At 35.0% G+C, this 19,952-nt stretch overlaps 1 protein-coding gene across 1 annotated transcript in view; it reads right to left on the reverse strand.

Annotated features, from left to right (window-relative positions):
• The window catches only part of LOC139149408 (outer membrane protein A-like), a 28,256-nt gene that overhangs the window by 6,561 nt on the left and 1,743 nt on the right, over positions 1 to 19,952 (reverse strand). The window contains exons 3-30 of the mRNA XM_070721155.1: positions 19,298 to 19,483; positions 18,485 to 18,678; positions 17,880 to 18,039; positions 17,227 to 17,352; positions 16,943 to 17,090; positions 15,927 to 16,078; positions 14,945 to 15,070; positions 14,354 to 14,479; positions 13,794 to 13,915; positions 13,472 to 13,577; positions 13,234 to 13,353; positions 12,458 to 12,604; positions 11,878 to 11,997; positions 11,105 to 11,248; positions 10,627 to 10,763; positions 10,022 to 10,133; positions 9,596 to 9,729; positions 9,092 to 9,248; positions 8,690 to 8,808; positions 7,885 to 8,013; positions 6,972 to 7,083; positions 6,128 to 6,274; positions 5,343 to 5,572; positions 4,586 to 4,748; positions 3,748 to 3,849; positions 2,573 to 2,644; positions 1,798 to 2,046; positions 937 to 1,209 (exon numbers count right to left, since the gene is read on the reverse strand). Coding sequence (XP_070577256.1) covers positions 937 to 1,209; positions 1,798 to 2,046; positions 2,573 to 2,644; positions 3,748 to 3,849; positions 4,586 to 4,748; positions 5,343 to 5,572; positions 6,128 to 6,274; positions 6,972 to 7,083; positions 7,885 to 8,013; positions 8,690 to 8,808; positions 9,092 to 9,248; positions 9,596 to 9,729; positions 10,022 to 10,133; positions 10,627 to 10,763; positions 11,105 to 11,248; positions 11,878 to 11,997; positions 12,458 to 12,604; positions 13,234 to 13,353; positions 13,472 to 13,577; positions 13,794 to 13,915; positions 14,354 to 14,479; positions 14,945 to 15,070; positions 15,927 to 16,078; positions 16,943 to 17,090; positions 17,227 to 17,352; positions 17,880 to 18,039; positions 18,485 to 18,678; positions 19,298 to 19,483 — 4,113 coding nt within the window. The remainder of the gene's footprint in view (positions 1 to 936; positions 1,210 to 1,797; positions 2,047 to 2,572; positions 2,645 to 3,747; positions 3,850 to 4,585; positions 4,749 to 5,342; positions 5,573 to 6,127; positions 6,275 to 6,971; positions 7,084 to 7,884; positions 8,014 to 8,689; positions 8,809 to 9,091; positions 9,249 to 9,595; positions 9,730 to 10,021; positions 10,134 to 10,626; positions 10,764 to 11,104; positions 11,249 to 11,877; positions 11,998 to 12,457; positions 12,605 to 13,233; positions 13,354 to 13,471; positions 13,578 to 13,793; positions 13,916 to 14,353; positions 14,480 to 14,944; positions 15,071 to 15,926; positions 16,079 to 16,942; positions 17,091 to 17,226; positions 17,353 to 17,879; positions 18,040 to 18,484; positions 18,679 to 19,297; positions 19,484 to 19,952) is intronic.

The following is a 19,952-nucleotide window of genomic DNA, read 5'->3' on the forward strand; positions in this document are numbered from 1 at the left end:
AGTATTCACATTAAATAACACTATGCTAAATTAAGAATGAACTTGCAGGGGAAAGGGACTGAAGTCTTTAAACACTACTTGCCACTTGCATGCCAGAAGAATTTTGTTAACAAATGAGCCAAAAACATATGCTGCCCTTTGCGATTGAAACAGACTGGAGTGTAGCTGGAAAACACAAGGCCAAAATTTCTTTTCCAAACAACTAGGTTTTCTCAGGGGAGGGGTATGGCCCTCCTACGGTAAAAATTGGACCCCGTATGACTGGGTGGATTCATAAACATTTTCTGTATGGGCTTAGTATTCTTGAGTTTTGATCAAATTTGAGTGGTGTCCACAGCCGGATTAGGAAGGAAAAGGAGCGGAAAGGAAACATATGAAATACTAAATCACTGGGATTAAACATTGCTGTGCAACGTACCGGTACTGATAAGAATTAAAAGGAATGAACATTTCAGGACTCCTACATTTCACACTATGGTATTTTCATCTGTACAAATCTGCCAGTTTAAGTATTGAAACAGCCCACATCTCACTACTTATCTGTTACAGATTTATTTCAAAAGAAAAATCTGATTTTCCTACAGTAAAATATTGAATTTACAATAATCCTACAATACAAAAATGTGAAGTCGTGTTTTATAGGGTTTGAAAAATGGAGATTTGGCTGGCGGTATTAGAATTTGCATGCCCACGATTTAAAAACTTTGAAAGGCATGTCAGACACTATTCAAAGCTATGATGTATGCAAAGCAATTATTATCTTGGTTTTGCAACTTGTGTGAAAGTCTTTGTCCTGTAAAAATACTGGTTGTGCATTTGTACAGAATACAACTCAGGGAAACAGGCAAGTGTAATGCACAATATGCCATCAGAATGTGTTTATTTATTCAATTTTTTCTCTATCGGGCAGAAGAAGTAAAAACTTAGACAGCATACCATGATAGAACTCTGACATGTCATCAACCAGATCACACTGCTGGTCTGCAAGTGTTGTAAGTTCCACCAAGTCATAGCGTAGCAGACGAGTCATCTCATCTTGGCTGATCTTGAGTTCTTGCAGATGAACACCATCTACGGTACTTTCTACACGGAGGTCTCCATTGATCGTGACAGTGTCATTGAAAGTGATCAGGCCATTCAGGGTTTCACTTCCAGAAAGGGTGACACGGTCTGCAGACAGTGTATCGATATCTAACCCTTCAATGACTCCTGTAAGACAAAGATAATTTGGTAAAAAATTAACAATATTGACAAAAATTTGACAGTTTTGCAAAGCTTTGATTCTCATACATGAAGACAGTTAATAAAAGTGAATACAAATGGAAACTCAAAACACCACAGATTATATAGCTTTAAATTATCTTCTTTTTCATCCAAATTTTTGAAAACTTCATGACTTCAGTTGAATTTAGATGACAGGGAATCAAGGTGACAATGCACATGCTTTGCAAAGTATCCTGTGAGATTGCCATTTCATTTGATCAACATATATTATTTAGTTTTTGGCATGACATGTACGGCAAGTTCTAATTAACATAAAAGGTGCAAAATTTTAAAATATTAATATCAAATTTGGAGTATATAATGGTACATGTAGTTGGGCTCTTGGCCATAAATTACATATCTAGGATTGTCTTCAACTTTAAATATTCCTTTTTGTGCAATCTGTCTGGAAACTGACTGGAAGAGAATTTACTATTCAACACTAGTTGTACAGAAGTCTAAGTTATGAAGAAAAGGCAGCCATGAAGTTATTCAGTTGTTCAATTTTTGAATACCATCTAATCGTATCCCAACCTGTGATTTTGAGAGAGCCATGTACGTAAGTGATATTCTTGAATCTTTTGACTGCAGTTATGAACTGTGGTGTTCCAAGGGTGCAAGCCTCTTCATTGAGATTGACCCCGTCAACTGTTCCATCCACAAATAAGTCGCCTTGCATTTTTATATCATTCATAAAAGTCTTGTTGCCGACAATTATTTGATTTCCGCTGGTCTGCAGCAAGTCTCCTTCCACAGCAGTGATGTCAATGCCGTTTATGTTGCCTGAAAATGAAACATTTTCAACATTGTCAGTTCTGGAAAAGTGCAAGCTGATAGTCTAGGACTATTCATACTTCATTGGCATTGCCATCCAAATTTTCCAGTTGCGGCTTGACCCACTTCTTTCAGCTTACTCATGTTGCTTCAAATCAACTTTTGCTCCAGGCAGAGTCCCCTACACCCAGTGTAAGCTTGACACCTGTACAGCATAGCATGTCCCATACAACACTGTGATCATCTTGACATGTCCTTCCACAATATTATGGACCTCTGGATACCACTGAAAACCACTTGATTTCTCACTAATTAAACTTGTCCCTCAAAGATGAAAATGAACAAGATTTTCTGCTCTGGATCGCAGAGATGTAAACCTTGATTTTCATGTTGATTTTGAAGTGTCAAAAAAGGGTTACCAAAGTGGACAATGTAACACTATATCATGTTTTATGTGTTGCATTTTAACACAGACTTGAATATTTGAAGGCGGCTGAAAACATACTGTAAATATAAAATGTATGGATGAATTTACCTGTGACAACCATGTTGGCATTCATTTGTACATCATTGTTGAAAGTCTTCAGCCCTGGAATTTCTTCATTGCCTATTTGACAAATATGTGGAAAGAAAGTTTTATCATCAGCCCTGTGAGTGCCAAAGTCGATTATTGTAGCAATCATAAAATATACCTACTTTTTCAGGTTTAGACAATAGTTTAAGATTTTTCCTAAAATTTCAATCAACAGCTGTAGCCAATAAAAAAATGATAAAAATTGGTAAAATGTTGCACAAAACTTGGTGGGAAAAATTACAACACTCAAAAGGTCAAGTTTGCTCAGTGTAAAAAGGTTGGACAGAAGTGCTTGATACACAAGATGCAACATCTCAGTTCTATTTAGAAAAAACATGAAAAAGAAGTGCCAAGGTAGTCCTAAGGGAAGAGAATCAGCATTATCAAATGATAACATTTTGCAAACTTGTAATAGAATCTTAGAGTGCATCCAATGATCAGTCTAATAGCATTGATCGTGATTTCGGGTTTGTTACAAAATATAGCTGCACGCGCGCGACTTTCGGACAAATATGCTGCAATTCGGACAAATTTTGTCGTTGTATGCGCCGCTGTTGTTGCAGCTTGTAGTCTCAGTCATCAATTCATACGAATAAGAGTGACGCTAAATAGCCTTTCCAACACTCGCAGGTTTTATTTTCGTCGTTTATGCGGAAAATGCAGACAAATGTTTACTTATGAATATTAATGAGAGAGAACAGTGACGTCATTTGCGATCAGCGCTATTCAGTTAGAATGCACTCTGCAGAAAGATGTTCAGTTGTATGATATTTTTCTGGTCAACCACTTGTGTGGTCTCATTTTGAAGCTCTTTATGAAAAACATTGGTCTTATTTTTGTGAAAGTCAAATTTGATGTCCTGACAGTTAACAGGGATAGCAGTTATTTTAACTTTCAAAAGTCTAAACACCAGGCAATTTGTTTCTTTAATACCAAATTTTTCACGGTAAAACTCCTGTTTATGTATTCTCTATGTCAAAAGGGAATGGTTTATACCGTAGTTTACTTGAGGAAAGTGAGCAAAAGTTTAAGACTTTCAATATCTGGGCACATACCATCTTAAGTTAAACTTTTCTGCTTTGCAAGTTTCTATTTTGGAAGCAGTCACTCAGTAAGCTTGCAAAAATATTTCTTACCATTCAATGTCACAGCTTCTTCAGAAAGATCGAATCCATCAACTTTGCCATCTATGATGATGTCGCCATTCACATGGATATCATTTGCGAAGATTTTTTTCCCTGGAAAGTTGGTGGATATTAATAGTCAGTATTAATAGTTATACATGCAGGGATATTCAGTTATAATTGTGTTAGATTCATGGACCATGGGACACCTACCAGAATAATGCCGAAAGTTTAGCCATATTTTATATTGAAAAAGCAATTATTCTTGTCTGATTAATCTTGATTTTTCCTCACCTTGTCATGCATACATTTACAATCTGTCAATACAAATCAGTATTTTACATGCATCTTTGCTTTAAATTTAATCTACAAGCTTAATTGAACTCTAGTACAACTGTCTAATTTACTGCACATACCTTAAAACACCATATTTTTGAGATGTGTACAGTAAACAGTAAATGTAACAGAGAAGCGTTGATGAAAGTATTTGATAAAATAAATATTTGTTTCCAAAAAGGAGCTTAAAAGGGACTGAAGTGGCCACTGATAAGCAATATGGTAAAGCAAGACTGTACTTACAAGCTGCAAAATTATCAAATGTTTAGAAATTTAAGTGTGTCAGTTCTACCTTTTTGGGTACATTACAAGTCAAATGGTCGTTTTCCAAAGAAAGTGCTTTTGTCAGGTGAATGATTTTCAAGCAAGACCTTGATTGTTCAAGCTCTCAGTATTTTAAGGAAGCAATTGAAGGCTTGCTTGAAGGTGTGATTGTACATGAACTGTATGCCAATCAACATAACTTTCGATGGTTTAATGTTTGTGCTTAATCACCTTCCAAAGGAACGTTTACCTGTGATGTTTTGTGGTACAGAAGAGTCAAGGTAGACTGCATCTTCCAAGACACTTTCAAAATGAACTCCATCAACAATGCCATGGACAGTCATGTTGCTTGATACGATCATGTCGCTGACTACAACGACATTTTCAGTGAAGGTCTTGGTTTCAGTAATGTCCTGAAGACAATTCAAAAGCAAGTAGTGAGAAATGGAATCACATATTTCATCACAGCTGTGAACAAAATAAGCTGATAGGACTGGCACTATACAAATGTTAGATCAACTGCATCTAAAGTCTAAATTTAATCTGGTTTTAAATTTACATTTAAAGCTTTAGAGTTTTTTGAAAATGTTTTCTCACAGGGAGGAGAGCATGGTGATATAATGACAGCACAGTGCAAAGACCACTGTATACACTAGCCTTTAGAGTTGAAGTTGGCTGGGTTTGTAGAATAAGTGAATCATTAACTGCTTGCATGAATTTCTATTGACTGGATTAAGTTTAAACTTTCATTGCATTTGGAGAGGTACATTGAAGGAGGAATTTCAAGAAATTTCACAATGTCTGATGACAATCTCTACGCCACTACTTCACTACCATGGACAAACAGTTTCGGGAACCATACAGTATCATCAAAACCAGGCATGATAAAACAAGAGAAATACAACCCTTTCATCACAATGGTTTGGACCAAACCTGATGTTTATATCAATGGTGAGTGGAAACTGTTTTACACAGAATTGGGGAAGTGAAGGTTTAAATTCACCAACCTGGTCAGTGTGAAGAAAGACCACATCTTTGAAGAGCTCAGACAAGTCGTCCATGTTGACAAAGTCTGTGAGGTTCAAGTTGCCATTGATCACAAGTGATCCGGCAAAAATAACATGATTGCTTTCCACGACTGAGTCTTCATCTAACATGGGAGTGTTGAAGTACAGGTCACCAACATCAATGCCATTGAGAGTGCCAGTGATATTGAGAGAAGTTTCAACATGGATGTCTGGAGATTTCAAGAATAACAAATCATGGTCATGCAGTTTTAACAAGAAATGCGCTTGTTGAAGTGAAAAAAGGTGTTATTGTAATATTAGTTAAATGCATAGCTACTGTGAACCAACAAATAACAGCTAAAAAGCACTTTCTACATTGGTGTTATGTTTTGCTACTTCCATGGCTTCTTTTTCATATACAACACTCAAACTTCTCGTTGCAGTATATGAATTTGATGATGTCATGCACCTGAAGGGGCAGAGAAACTCATTACTGTACATTTATGAAATTGTAAGTATTATCTGTAAATTTTTATTTGGATGCCACTCCGTTCAGCTAGAGTTAGAAATCAATAGCAAGGGTGATGGACAGATAGGGAAAAGTACACTATTCAGTAAGTTGGTAGTCCTTCAGTTGTATGGATATCATATCCACAATCTGTCAAGTACAAGTTTGTTATGATTTGATGAAGGAGTTGCCTGGAGTTGTTTGCAAAATCAGACCAGGATTTACATAATTCTACTACGGTACCGGAAAGAAAGTATGAAGGTTGCATTGAACTTACCATTAACAAAAATTATATCTGCACTGATAATTTGTTGAACGTCTGTCAACACAGCCTCTCTTTGTAACTCTGCAATGTCAACTCCATTGACCTCACCAGTCAAGGTCACAGAACCAGTGACATTGACATCCTGGAAGGTGTACATACCTATCAACAGAATTAAGCCAAGACCGATGAGGATGAGGCAAATATGCAGGTGACATCTACTATAGATACAGTACATGTATCAATTATTTGCCATTATGTATACGTTCATAGTGGAGGGGAAAATTCACAGTTGTTGCCTAAATGAACATTTTAGATTTGTGACCTGCAGTTTTGTTTGTTTTTACATATAAACAGTAGTGTTCAGGGATAACGTGCCTGAGGACAGATTCAGAAAAATTCTCACATTTTCATTCCTTATGTCACAGTAATTCTTAAAAGTGTGAGCCCATGGAAAGTATTTTCTTAGGTTAATAATGTGGTACATAGAAATGTGAACAGTATTGGCATATATCGAAGATTTTCACAATTTTGTTCATCATTGAGAAGAGTAAAACAGTGTCTGACTGTAAAAAACTAAACATTGTAGAATCTGCTATCTCTTCATGGGATCTGCAACATTGTGTACCGGGTACTGGCCCCTTAACTACCAAACAACATAAAATTCATGTACCACATTGACTGAACATGCATAGAATATTGCCATAACTTTACTGCACTCAAGGTATGACCACAGTGTTAATGCGTAATTATTAGATACTCTTGATGCACTTCTGTCAAACTTATTTACAGCTACAATTTGTGGAATTGGCCAAATCTTTGAATCAGAATTTTAATCCATACATTTCATAATACTTACCAGTCACATTTTGGTTTTGAGATTTTCTGAACACCTCTTGGCTGATATCAATGGAATTGACTTCACCATTGACTACGATGTCACCAGTCACACTGAAACCATTGGTGAATGTCTGCAATTATATGATTTAAGAACAGAGGTTTAATGAAGAACAACACTGACATACATCAAATTGCTCAGATTTCAATTAACAGTTGCTGTTGCTGTAATTTTCAGAAATGCTTTCAGAATAGTTGAAGGAACTACCATGCTGAAACTCAAAAACTACATCAATGTGAGAGATTGGCTGGGTTATTAAAGAAGTATTCAGTTTTTGCACGCAATAGCTTTTTAAAGAAATTTCTGAAATTTTTAAAACTACTGTGATACATGTATTGTCCATGGTACACAGCCAACGTTACCAAACTACATTCACAGAACACCTTTGCTTGCCTTGCTAACATGTACATAAAGGCAATGAACAATTCTACAGAAATACTGAAAATAAATGTAACGGAGATAAACTTTTGTACATTGTCATTGACTATGCTAGTTTTTGGCATTGCTTAAAAGTAGATACCATTTGAAATCTACACATGTAAATTTCAAATGCTATCCATAGATACTTAACAGAAAAGAACAGGAAACTTGAATACTGTAAATTTATAAAATTATAATCAACCAGTGATTGTTAAACTTGTCAGTTTGATAAGTTCCCAAAACTTTCATACTTTAATAAATTTGTTAAAGTTTATCTATTATAGTTTCAAGCTATGGGATGGTCTATTACAGATAACTTGATATTATACATGATTATAATTTCATGAATTATTGTTCACAATGTAACAATTAATATTCCAAACTGTACTTGTATTATAATAACATAAAACTTATTTGAACAAAGGAAATTACATTGGAGAGAAAGAATACCTACTTTATTTGCTGTAATAACTTGTGGTCCACTGTTACAGACAGCATCAGTGTCGATAAACTCCACATCAACACCATCAATGGTACCATTGACATTAAGATCATTCATGACTTTGACATGGTGAGCAAATTCCTGTAAAGAATGATGCAAGTGATTGCAGTTGAAATATGAAATTTGATTTTGTAACCACTTATTACTTGTGGGTGTGATCCTGCTAATTTAGTTTCACCCAATTTTTTTGGAATTTGATGTAAAGGAAATCAGCCAGGCAAAACAAATTTCAAAATTGTTAATATTGTTGCCTTCCAGAAAATTACTGTTTATTGAATCAAGACTTTGACAGAAGTCAAACATTTGCTTAAAATGCACCAAAGTCTGCTCTGTTAAATGTGGTGCAAGACCATGAAAAGAGACGTTTTGTCAGATTTCATGTCATTTTCTACCATGAACTCTGGCAAAGTAAAAGTGTGGAAAAATTTCTTCAGTGAATGGAATACAATAGATTTCTGCTAGTCTACCGGCAAATTATTTCTCGCATAATCTTTATATCTTGGAAATCATTTCTGCTCCAAAGCCATTGCAAATTAGCAAAATTTGAGCAGATATTTTTGAAAGCCCTCTGAAGTATTCTGCATTACATTAAGTAATTTGGTTGCATCTGTGTTTCCTAAGAAGAGGATATTTTTGTGAATAGATGTGACAAAAGATGTCAAACTGAGAGAGCTGTGACTACATGTACCTCAGTTGCTGATCACGTCGTAGCAGGTGTTGGTCAGGGGTAATGAGATACACAACGGTACTTTCTTACCTTTCTGCCTGTGATGGTTTGATCACCGTCTGTGTACATGGCTTCAGTTTCAAGCTGTGATAAGTCAACGCCATCCACTGTGCTGGCCGCTATGACATCTCCAACGACATTGACAGTACCTGTCATGAACAAGTTAGGGTTTTTTAATACAAAATTGCTTTAAAAAGAATCTCATTTTATGCATAATTAGTAGTCAGGAACTTGGTAAAAATACTTCAAAGTACAAGGACAAAATGTAAAAAGAGTTCTGAGATGAAATTTATATGGCTTGGATATGGCTTTTGAAAACTGCGAAAACCAACTTTAACGAGGAAATCAGAACTATTTAGAGATGTTGAAAAGATACAGACACACTTTACAACATTGTGAGAAATTAATCTTTGAAATTAATACTTGACATACTGGTGAAGTTTTTGGTTGCTGTTATAATCTGATCCTTTGTAGCTGACATGACTGTGTTGGCAAATTCAGGTAGTTGTAGATCGTTTACGGTGCCATCAACTGTCACGTTACCATTCACACGAACATCATCACTGAAGGTCAAGTCACCGCCAATAACCTACCAATGAAAAGTTGAGCAGTGACCATAGATTTCAATCAAGAAAACACTACTCATCCCCTTTGTCAGTGCAAGATATAGCTTTTGATAATTTCAGGAGCTATTGTGTTTCTAGGCTATTATCATCGGGCTTTTTGTCTGCTTCATTTTGAACTACTCATTTTTAGCGGTGTCAAAGTGGGCACCATAAAAAGCCACATTACACAAAATTAGAGTTGGTTAAAAAAAACTGAACTTCGTAGCACATTTCTAGACCATCAGTTGTATGAAGTGTTTTAACATTGAAAGCATACACACACATCGAAATGTTCAGGAAATTAGAATAATTTGTGCCAACTTCACATTACCTGGTCTGTGGAGAGAGTTATTCGCTTACTATCAAAGTCTACCAGATTGACGCCGTCCACATAACCTGTTACTGTGACGTCACCATGCACAGTCAAATTGTTGTTCAATTCAACTGAAGAGAAGGACTTTGCACCTGTGGGTAAAACCAAAATCATTTCCATCAAATTGCTTTCAGTTTCATCATCCTATTCAAATTTTGATACAGACTGGCTTCATTAGACATTTGTGAAACAAAACATCTAAATTTAATACGGTTGCAACTCTACATTTTGACACTGAAAACTTGTGCAGTAAAGTCAATTGACATTTTCTAAAAATCTTATGAAAATGTATCAAAGTGGTAAAAAGCCAAGTCACAAAAAATGGTATATTAAAATTGATTTGATACACTACAATGCAGTAGCAATTTGAACTTCGATGTGTACCTGTTACATTCTGTTGTTGATTGACCATCATTAACTCTTCAGAGAGATCTATTCCATTTGTGGTGCCAGTAGTGACGATATTGCCATTTACAGTCACATCTCCATTGAATGTCTATATTTGTAAATTATATAACAGGTAAAAATCTTTACAATATAGAATATTTAAGTTGCATTTTTGGAAAATGTTGCCCTTCAAAACAAAACTCTGTGAAGTGAAAAATTGTTCAAGATGTTACATTTCCCAACTTTGGTATATATGTAGGGAAGTGATGAGTGTAGTTTTGCCAACTAAAATTTGGTCATTCAAACTGTACAGTTATCATTGTTATCAGCTGTGGCTCTATACTTTTGGACATGCAGTAGATACCCTGAACCTCAAATGAAGTTTTACAGTGGTGATAACATTACCAACTATATGTACTTTCTCATCTAAAAGTCTAGGTATGGTTATTTTTATGCTGCACTGATCATGATTTTGCCATACTTAACAGCGGATACTTGTAGTGGCAGAGCCTAACAGCCATATTTGCTCAACATTTTGAAATCTTTGCAACATTTTACATCCACAATGTATTCATGTCACAAAATATGGCAGGAAAACTTACCTTGGTACCGGCAATGCTTTCTGGTGCAGTAATATCTACTAGTTGACTGTCAAGTGTGTCCAAATCAACACCATCAACTGAACCATCAACTTGTAAATTACCATTAACTTCAAAGCCATCTCTGAAAATCTTTGCACCTTTGTGAAATAATTGAATCTATAAGCTGAAATGCACTGAAGTTTGGCATACTCAACTAGCATAACAGTTACGGAAACTTCACAATTGATCATAATGGACAAAATATGGGCAACCCAGGGTCTATATGCATCTGAAAGTCCTTGAAAATTAAATGGGGTTTCAGAAAGCCCACAATTTTGGAAAAAAATTACTAAATCAGTACTGAATATTTAGAAACGGAGGGTGAAGATCCTGGACTAATTGAAAAAAAAACTGCATCAAATAAGCAAGATTATGCCTTGTGTTAATGATCTGAAAAGTTTAAGATTTGTTCAAATTCATGCAGCCATAGGTTACTTACCTAGGATAGTTTGATTGCCTGATAACTGCAGTAGATCACTGAAGTAGTTCAGGGTATTTAATGGACCTTCAACATTGATAAAACCTTGCCCAGTTGGTATCGTGATATTTGCTTGGAACGTTTTTCTGCCTGTTATTACTTGGTCTGGAGAAATCAAGAAAAAAAATTATGCTATATTCTAAACCATTTGGTGAACATTGTGTTTATTGTCAGGAAGAGACAGGATTAAATTTTGCTACAATGACTGAAATTTGAGCAACTTCAAATTCTTTTATAAGAAATAAATGGTTCATCTGCATGTTATAAATTTGATATTTTAACGTCCACAAAGTGCTGTTTACTCCTTAAAAAGAAGGATTGCAGGATTAAATGGATCATCTTCAAGTGTAGATTGTGATCAAGATATGTGAATAAGAGTTCATTAAACATTGTGGTAGGCTGGGCAAAAATGGTCATCGCCGAGAGAATTTGTATGAATAGATTAGGGAAAGAAGCTCCTGGCACAGATTGATAACTTATGGAACTGGAATAGCAGGTTTTAATTTACAATATTCTAAAATGTTTTCTCAGAAATTTATGCACACTCAAAATGAACACCCTAATCAGTAATTTCATGAAAGCTACAAAATAAGCACAGAATACCTGAGTTTATACCAAACCTTTTCCTCTTATAATATTCACAGTATGCTGATAACTACACTATCAACACAGACTAGATCATACGGAATATTTATAGAAATGTTGAGAGTACACCGATATATTTGGTTGGTTACCTTGAGTACTGTTCTGAATAACCGCATCATTGAAAACTCCAGAAAGGTCCAAACCATTGAATGACCCTGCAGTTGATAGGGCACCTTTGATGGTCACATCATCCGCAAAGGTAGTGTCAACTAGTAATAGACAGAAATGACTGATCATTATATAATTGGAGAGAGATTATTTGGAAAAAATATCAATCTTTTCTCAGAAATTTTTGTTACTTGTTGCCAATTACATCTTGTGGTGTTAATACAATATCACACAAAATGAATGGATGCTTCAGACAAAACTTTGTTGTGCCAAAAGGATAATGGAAAAAAGGTAGCCAAGTATCTACTGAGTGGAGAAATTGCTCATAAAACAGCATTCTCAAGAGAAACAACTTCACAAAGTAATGAAATTTGTCTATTGAAGCACCACTCAGGAAAAACAAGTCTCCTTGTGTACAAAAATAGAGTTGAAACTTGAAAATTTCATGTTGCCAAGGAGTTCAGATTAGGCTTCAATGCAGACAGATTTCACAAAGCACTAGTAATGCATATTTTCAGGCGACAAAAAAAGTACACATGAACAAATTGATAAATTACTTACATGGAATTGTCTGATCTGTTGAACATGTAACCAACTCTCCTTCTAGAGTTGAAATATCAATACCATCAACAGTACCCATTACTGCAACATTGCCATGAGTTTCAATACCACCAGAGAATATTTGGGTGTCTGAAATATTCTGTGGTCCTGCAATGGAAATACATTTTGAGAATTACATCACAATAAGATGAAAGCTTTCCTTTTAAATATTCTTCCAGAGGACAATCCATTCCAGTTTTTCAACACTTGCTAAAGTAGAAATATACCTGGACAGAAATTCATATTACATGCCTTATTCCGAAGATTATATGAAAATTTAGAAATAATTGCCTGCAACAAGTAATTTTTTGGCCAGGGAGATGAAATTTTAGTTACACATGCACCTGAGAAATAGCCAGGTGGAAATAACTCCTTTTTCTTTTCTGAGATTAAAGGATCCCAGCAGGTGTACTCCGTTATCAGGCCGGGCACTGAAAATTGCTTGGACAGTCGAGTTTTCAAGGCAGCTTGCTTAGATGTGTGGTCATCATTTTTCATAAATTTCTCACGGTTTATAGCCATGATTTACAATGCTGGTCAATAGGACTCAATGCTGGCAATTGCAATGATACACAAACATTTTTCATACTGTAAATTGCATTAGAGGACATTCTTGAATGGATTCATGCTCATTTCATTTAGATGGCTCAAATCTTTTTTTTTTTAATTTAAAGAACATAAATTTACTCCCATGAACAGTTGAAAAAACTGATATTTGAAATGTGCTAATACTTTACCAGAGAGTGTGACAACATGTTCAGAAAGATCAATGCCGTCTACATTGCCATCAACAACTATATCACCAGTGACCGTCAGTAAACTGGTAAAAGTTTTGGGACCTGTGATTTCCTGGGATCCTGCAAATACAGTGGAGCAGAAAGTCATATTCAACATTCAAAGAACAAACACTTTGTACAACAAAGTTAATTTGGTAAAAATAATTTGGTTCATTTTTTGAATATAAGCTAAACTTACCAGTTAGAGTGACTACATCAGAAATGTCAATTTCATCAATGGTGCCACCAACTGTCAGGTTACCACGAATAATGATATTATTTTGAAATGTACTGTGACCAGTGATCTGAAAACAATATTTAATAATGTCACAATACTTTTAATATGCAGGAAGTGTCATATAAAGAAAAACGAAAATAAATCTGATAACTTTAACAGCAGATGACAATAATAATACCCAGAAATACAATGACAGTAACAAACTGGGATAACAATAACAATGACAAAGGTGGGCAGTTTCCATCAAGCAACAAAAGACTATGCATGGATCGTGAACAAATACCTCAAAATCGTCACCAAGTTTAGCAGCCTGTGCATCAATATTTGACAGATCTGCACCATTGACACTGCCATCGACAGTGATATCCCCGTCAACAGACACCGACTGAGTAAAGTTCTTGGCACCTGTCAAAGGAGATAAATTTTGAAAATTACTAGCGATAAAAACTGGTGCTGGCGAAACAGTTTTAACCATAGGTTTGATTCACATTCTGACACTTTCATCAAACTCATTCAATACAGTACATCATATAAAGTTTAACAGTAAAATTGTTGAATGGGCATAAAAAGCTAATTTGCTGCATCAGTGGCTACTTTCAAGGGGTCAAATGCAATATTGAGGTTGAATTGATCAACAGGTTGAATTCATCAGCAGGTTGAATTCATCAACAGAAGTGGTCTTGAAGACAAAAGATACTAAATTTTACTCAAATTGCTTTTACTTGAGAAGTAAGCTTCAAATAGAGAAGTTCATTTTTCATGAACAAAAAAGGAAGTGTCCACAAGTTGCCTGTCACTCTTGCTCCATTTGCATATGAACATAAGATATGAAAGCAAACATACCTGTGATTGTCTGAGGTCCACTAACTAGTAAGGTATCTGCAAACAGATCTGATATATCTACTCCATCTACTAAACCACTGACTGATACGCTCCCAGTGATGCTTGCAGAGTTGAATGTTTTGTTACCTGAAAATAGATACGTATTGTGAGAAAGCTGTTCAACTATTGCACCGTAAAAGTTATGCATTGAATTTATGGAAATGTTAAAAAAATTTGTTGTACATACTTCATGTTTTTCTATACGACCAAAGTTGATAGGCTAAGAAATGAAATGTCAAAAATCAGAGACTAGTTTCACAATTATCAAGATTGCTTTGACATTGGCGGTCAACTTTTTACAGTGAAGTAACTTGTAATTTCAAAGATCAGTTGCAGGTTAAAATATAACCATATAAACAAGTCATGGGCCACTTCAGTTTCTACTTTCTAAAGCTGGGTGACAATTTTGTGAATTAACCAGTGCACAAGTGGCATGTGTTACACACTATAGCTTCACAAATGGAATTTACTTTTCCCTCAAAGCCACAAGTTCAATCATTACAAGGATTAGATATGCTGACTTGAGTTTTAAGGGACCTTGAAAGTTTTTACCTGTGATGTTATAAGATTCACTCAAAATGATAGCCTCTGCAGAGATGTCCACGCCATCAACTGTCACTGAGTCAGCCATGATTGCGTCACCCTGAATAGTGATACCACCATTGAAAGTCTTAGTACCTATTCAAATAAAAAAGAATTGTTAATTAATAATTGTTCTGTTAGCCAACTCAAATATTCTGTTTGGCTCTTTTTAATAATCTATTGTGTCAACAGACTATAAAATATTTGCAATAAAAAAAGCAAATTATCACATGCAATATCAAAATTTAAAATCTGCATAAAATCTTATCCATGGAAATTGTAGAAAGGAAAACACATGCTAACATTTTACAAATTACATTTAACCATCAGAATGAACTTGATATTCACAAGAGATGGTCATGGGTGATGTAACATTTTGAAACTTTTCACCATTTATTGATATTAGTAAAACCTCAATTTTGTAGCTCTTCAAGAATCCAGATGGTTTAAACATGCAATGATGCACTTATCTTTTGGGTCAATTATAAAAAAAAAAGATTTTTGGGAAGATTTCTGGTAAATAAACTATAACGAATGTTAGACTGGGGTAGTACAATGTATGAGTAATGAAGGTGAAAGATTTTAAACTGTTGCTAAATCTTTCCTAAATGAAACTTTAAACCATTCTCAAGCTCACCAAATCAAGAATAAATTCAGGTTACTGTGCAATGTTTGGCACCAGAGAAAAAATACCAAACATTTATCAATGTTTGTAATTCAAAATGTCTGCTATATCTGTGTTAACTGCATGTGGAAATATATATTTTTGATTTATGAAAAACTAAGATTGAAAAATTTTCTTACTCCAAGAGCTTTAAAATGAGCTCCAACAAGTGGTAGATCAGAAACAAATTGAAAATATATTGAGTTGGAACAGCTGTCCTCAAGGCATATTCTACCCTAACTGAAATTTGGAATATGTATAGAAAAGTTTGGTTGGAGAGTACCGTACCTGAAATGTTTCTGACTGTATTAGTATAAACTGCTTCCTCTGACAGATCAATGCCATTGACAAAGTTTGAGTCCTTCATAACCACATCACCAGTGATTGTCACATCTTGTGAGAAAGTTTTCACCCCATAGACTATATAATCATCATCCAGTCTGCAAAAGCCAATATGGAGTTATTTGTCTAGAAAGATTTAATATTACAGATACAGGTACTTGGCCAAATGGTGAGAGTGGACCGGTTTACAAGGCAATCTGGGGTGAACAGTCTAAACAGGACATGTTTATAGTTTCACTTTATTGGGTAAGATTAAGAGAAGTTGCAATCTTTTGTAATGAACATCTTGAATTTGACATTTTGTGCAAGTAAGTTATATTTCTATTTGTCAGAAAAATGTGGATCGCACTGCAGATAAATGCTCTATGACTGACAACAGTGTGGTGTGAAATACTTTACATGGAAGATAATAGAAACACACTGCATGTACAAGCCCCATTGGTGTTCGTTTGAGTTGCAGAGTTTGACACTTATGTTTGAGACTGTACATTCAAAGTAGACTGGAAATTTGACAAGCACTTGAAATTGAATGTTTGATGTTGTAATAACAATTTCTTAAAATTTGTAAATGGATCGATATGACAGCTGAAACATTGTTTATCATGATTTTGGAAAGATTCAATATTGACAGATGTGAAGCTATGTTCAGTGTTATCCTTTGAATATTCCAGTCTACAGTATTAAAAGGGAAGGAGTTAAATTTTGATGATTTAGATTATCTGGAGATGCAAACTGCATTTTTTATGCTTGCTATTAAATAAATCTGAAACATACAGCATTATTTATGGAAATATTTTGGTATGTAATAAACTGGTACTAAAAACCAGGTATTTTGCAGTACACAAAAAGTATATAATATGTTGGAGCAATGACAGGATTGGATTTTTGTCCTTAGTAACATTCTGTTGATTCAGAATTGAAAAAGAATCTTTCCAAATCATTTATGCACTTGATATACTTGCCTTACAGCGTCTGTATCTAAGGCTTCCAGGTCTACATCATTGACAAAAACTACTTGTAAGGTCTGTGTTTGCACAGTATTTTCCACAGTCAAGTTTTTGAAGATCTTCGTTCCACTTACATCTTGAGGAGAATCCAGGGTCACAGCATCTGAACAAGGCAAGTGTAAGCAAAGTTTCTGTCAAATGACTGACTGTTTTAGATTACAAGACTTCAGTTCAGCAACTTTTGTGAAATCATCGTAAAACCAGCCAACAAACGTTTTATGTAAAATTCAAGGGCATACCGTCTAAAGTGGCTTCCAAGCTGGCCAAACTATTTTCATGTCGTTGCAGTTCAGCCAGAAGCTGAGAAGTTGATATCTGAGATCCAATATCGACAGTTTGTTGTCCAGCATCAACATCAATGTCACCTGTAGATGAGAAATGACATGCAAGTAGCTTGTCACTGTGGAGGTACAACTTCAGGGTACAGGATTAAAGGGACGCAGTCAGTGCTCTTCAGAGATTTTTCTAGAAAATTAAATGCCTTCTTTAAGTCATTCATGAACGTTTCATGTTGATGCCTAATGACTGCAGAATGTGAAAGAATACACAAAGCTTTCAATCTGTGCACATGAAGTGATTACCTTTTACTACATATTGCTGGAGGATACTTCAAATGATATATTTCATGTTTTTTATTGAAACAAAGTTATTATCGTAAAACTGTGTTAGCCATTTTGACAAACTGAGAAATTAACATACAATTAACATTTACCAATTGTAATATCAACTATAATGTTCCTTATCTTACTGATGCAGCTATACAGAATGTTGTCCTTGGTATGTTATTTTTAAACAGAAACTACCAAACCACCATAGAAAACAACTTCATGCACAAACCTTCACCCTCACAGAAAGGTTCTTAAATTGTCAATAAATTTCTAAACCACCATACCTTCTACAGTAATTGAGTTTCCAAACAAAGTTCCAGAGATGGTCACATTGGTGGTAAAATTTTTGGCACCAGCAATTGTTTGGTTGCCATCCAACGTCACTGCATCATCTATCGATGCTTGTGCCATTGCCACATCAGATTCGTATTGGGTTAAGTTTTCCTACATAATAGTACCAGGAATTTTTCATGTAAGAAAATGAATGTATACAACAGAGTCTACAATGTTGATATTTAATAGCTGGATTGAATAAAGGAACAATCTTCTGACTTTTTAGAAGATACAGCCAGCATATTTTTGACCTTGTCTATTGCTACCACAACATTCTCTAAGTTAACCATAACACTTCATAAAATATAGGAACATCCTTTTTACAGCAATCTTTCCAATTTTAGTGTGCAGAAGTTTGTAATTTTTTATCATCTCTTCTTCATGGTACATGCCTTGGACTTGTAATTTTCTTTTCAAATATTTTGTTACGGTATAGCATTTCGCTTTGATGTTTCACTCTTTTTGAAATATAGATTTTCAAGTTGTGCTTTCTGGGAATCCAACTGCAGTGGTCAATTTGATAAAGAAAATATTAACATGTACTGTCGGCATTTACCTTCAATGCTGCAAGTTCCTCTTGCAATTGAGCATAATCCTCAACCACAGGATTGTCAACCTTTTCTAGTTTGACATCCAGTTTATCGATGTAATTTTGATTTCCTCCATTGATGTTGGTTTTTGCCAAGTAGACATAACCATCGTCCATTCTGAACGACGTTAATCCTCTGCAGTGTCCACCATCAGTGTCAACTGTAAATGGCATTTATTTCCTTGGTTATTTCAGAATCTGATGTATACTTGCTAGAATAATTCTTCAGGCATTTTTAAGAGAAAAGCTGGATATTTGCAACTCTATACAATAAATCAATTGAGCTACAATTCTGCCCTTTCTTGCAGGAAGAAATTATGCAATTTCAAAAAAAATTTACAAAATTATATATTATTTTGATCATTTTACAATACAAGTACTATACAGCCCTTTTTTTAAAATTTGTCATACAACTTTTATAGTAAAGGAAAGGAGTTTTACATCTGCTAAAAACTGAAATACAGAATGTTATGGCAGAAATAAATGAATGCTTAAGCAACATTTTCAGTAGAAATTCGAAATGCCAAATATTTTGCGACTTGAATCCAATTTCAAGTTTGCCTTTACGCATTACAAAAGTTAGTTAAACAATCTACATTTTATTCCAACAATATCAAGCTATAATTCTTTTCTGCAACACTCTAGTTTCAATGCATTGCACACATTTTATTGTATTAAAAGCACCATGACATTCCAAAATGGGGCAATGTTATGTAAAACATATATAATTGTCCTTGCACTAAGCGAGTTATTTTGTTTCAGTACATTTGGAACACCTACCATTGTCATCAACTTTGACGAACTCCTTGGCTTCCACTTTATAGTGATAAATTTGAATGTTGTCCAAGATGGCACGATGTGTTCCCTCAACCAAGAGGACTTCCTTCCTGCAGCTTCCAACTGGTATGGCGTGCCAACAAGCTGGTGAGGGGTTGGTGATTACTTGAAACTCCACAAAATTCAAACCTGAGGAAATGAATGGGTTGAGATCAAAGGATGTCCACCATTTCAAAAGGGGCAGATGAGATGAAGTTAAGAGGGACATGCCAAGAGAATACAGTCAGTCTTTTAATGAGAATTTAGTCGAATTCTTGCTGTGCAACTAATCATTTGTATTGGCCAGAGTAAGGCCTTAATTTTACTAAATCTTGAAGTTGAGGCTGCCATTAACAAACAGCCAGTTTGAGTATACTTACATCCTTCTCATACAGTACATATCATGGGAGGAGCTAGTTTACAACAATTTGCATAAGAAGTAGGTTTAATGATATTCAAATGTTAACTTTGTCACTGAATTCTTCAATGCAAAGCTGCATACTATGAACTGATTCTATGAGAGAAACTGGCACCATTTGAATGATTTTACTTTCAAATTGCTGTAAATTTTCTGACCATCACTCAAACTTGTAATAAGGAGTTGTGATGAAAAGACACC

The sequence above is a fragment of the Ptychodera flava genome, chromosome 14 (assembly GCF_041260155.1).
Source record: "Ptychodera flava strain L36383 chromosome 14, AS_Pfla_20210202, whole genome shotgun sequence".
Lineage (NCBI taxonomy): Eukaryota > Metazoa > Hemichordata > Enteropneusta > Ptychoderidae > Ptychodera > Ptychodera flava.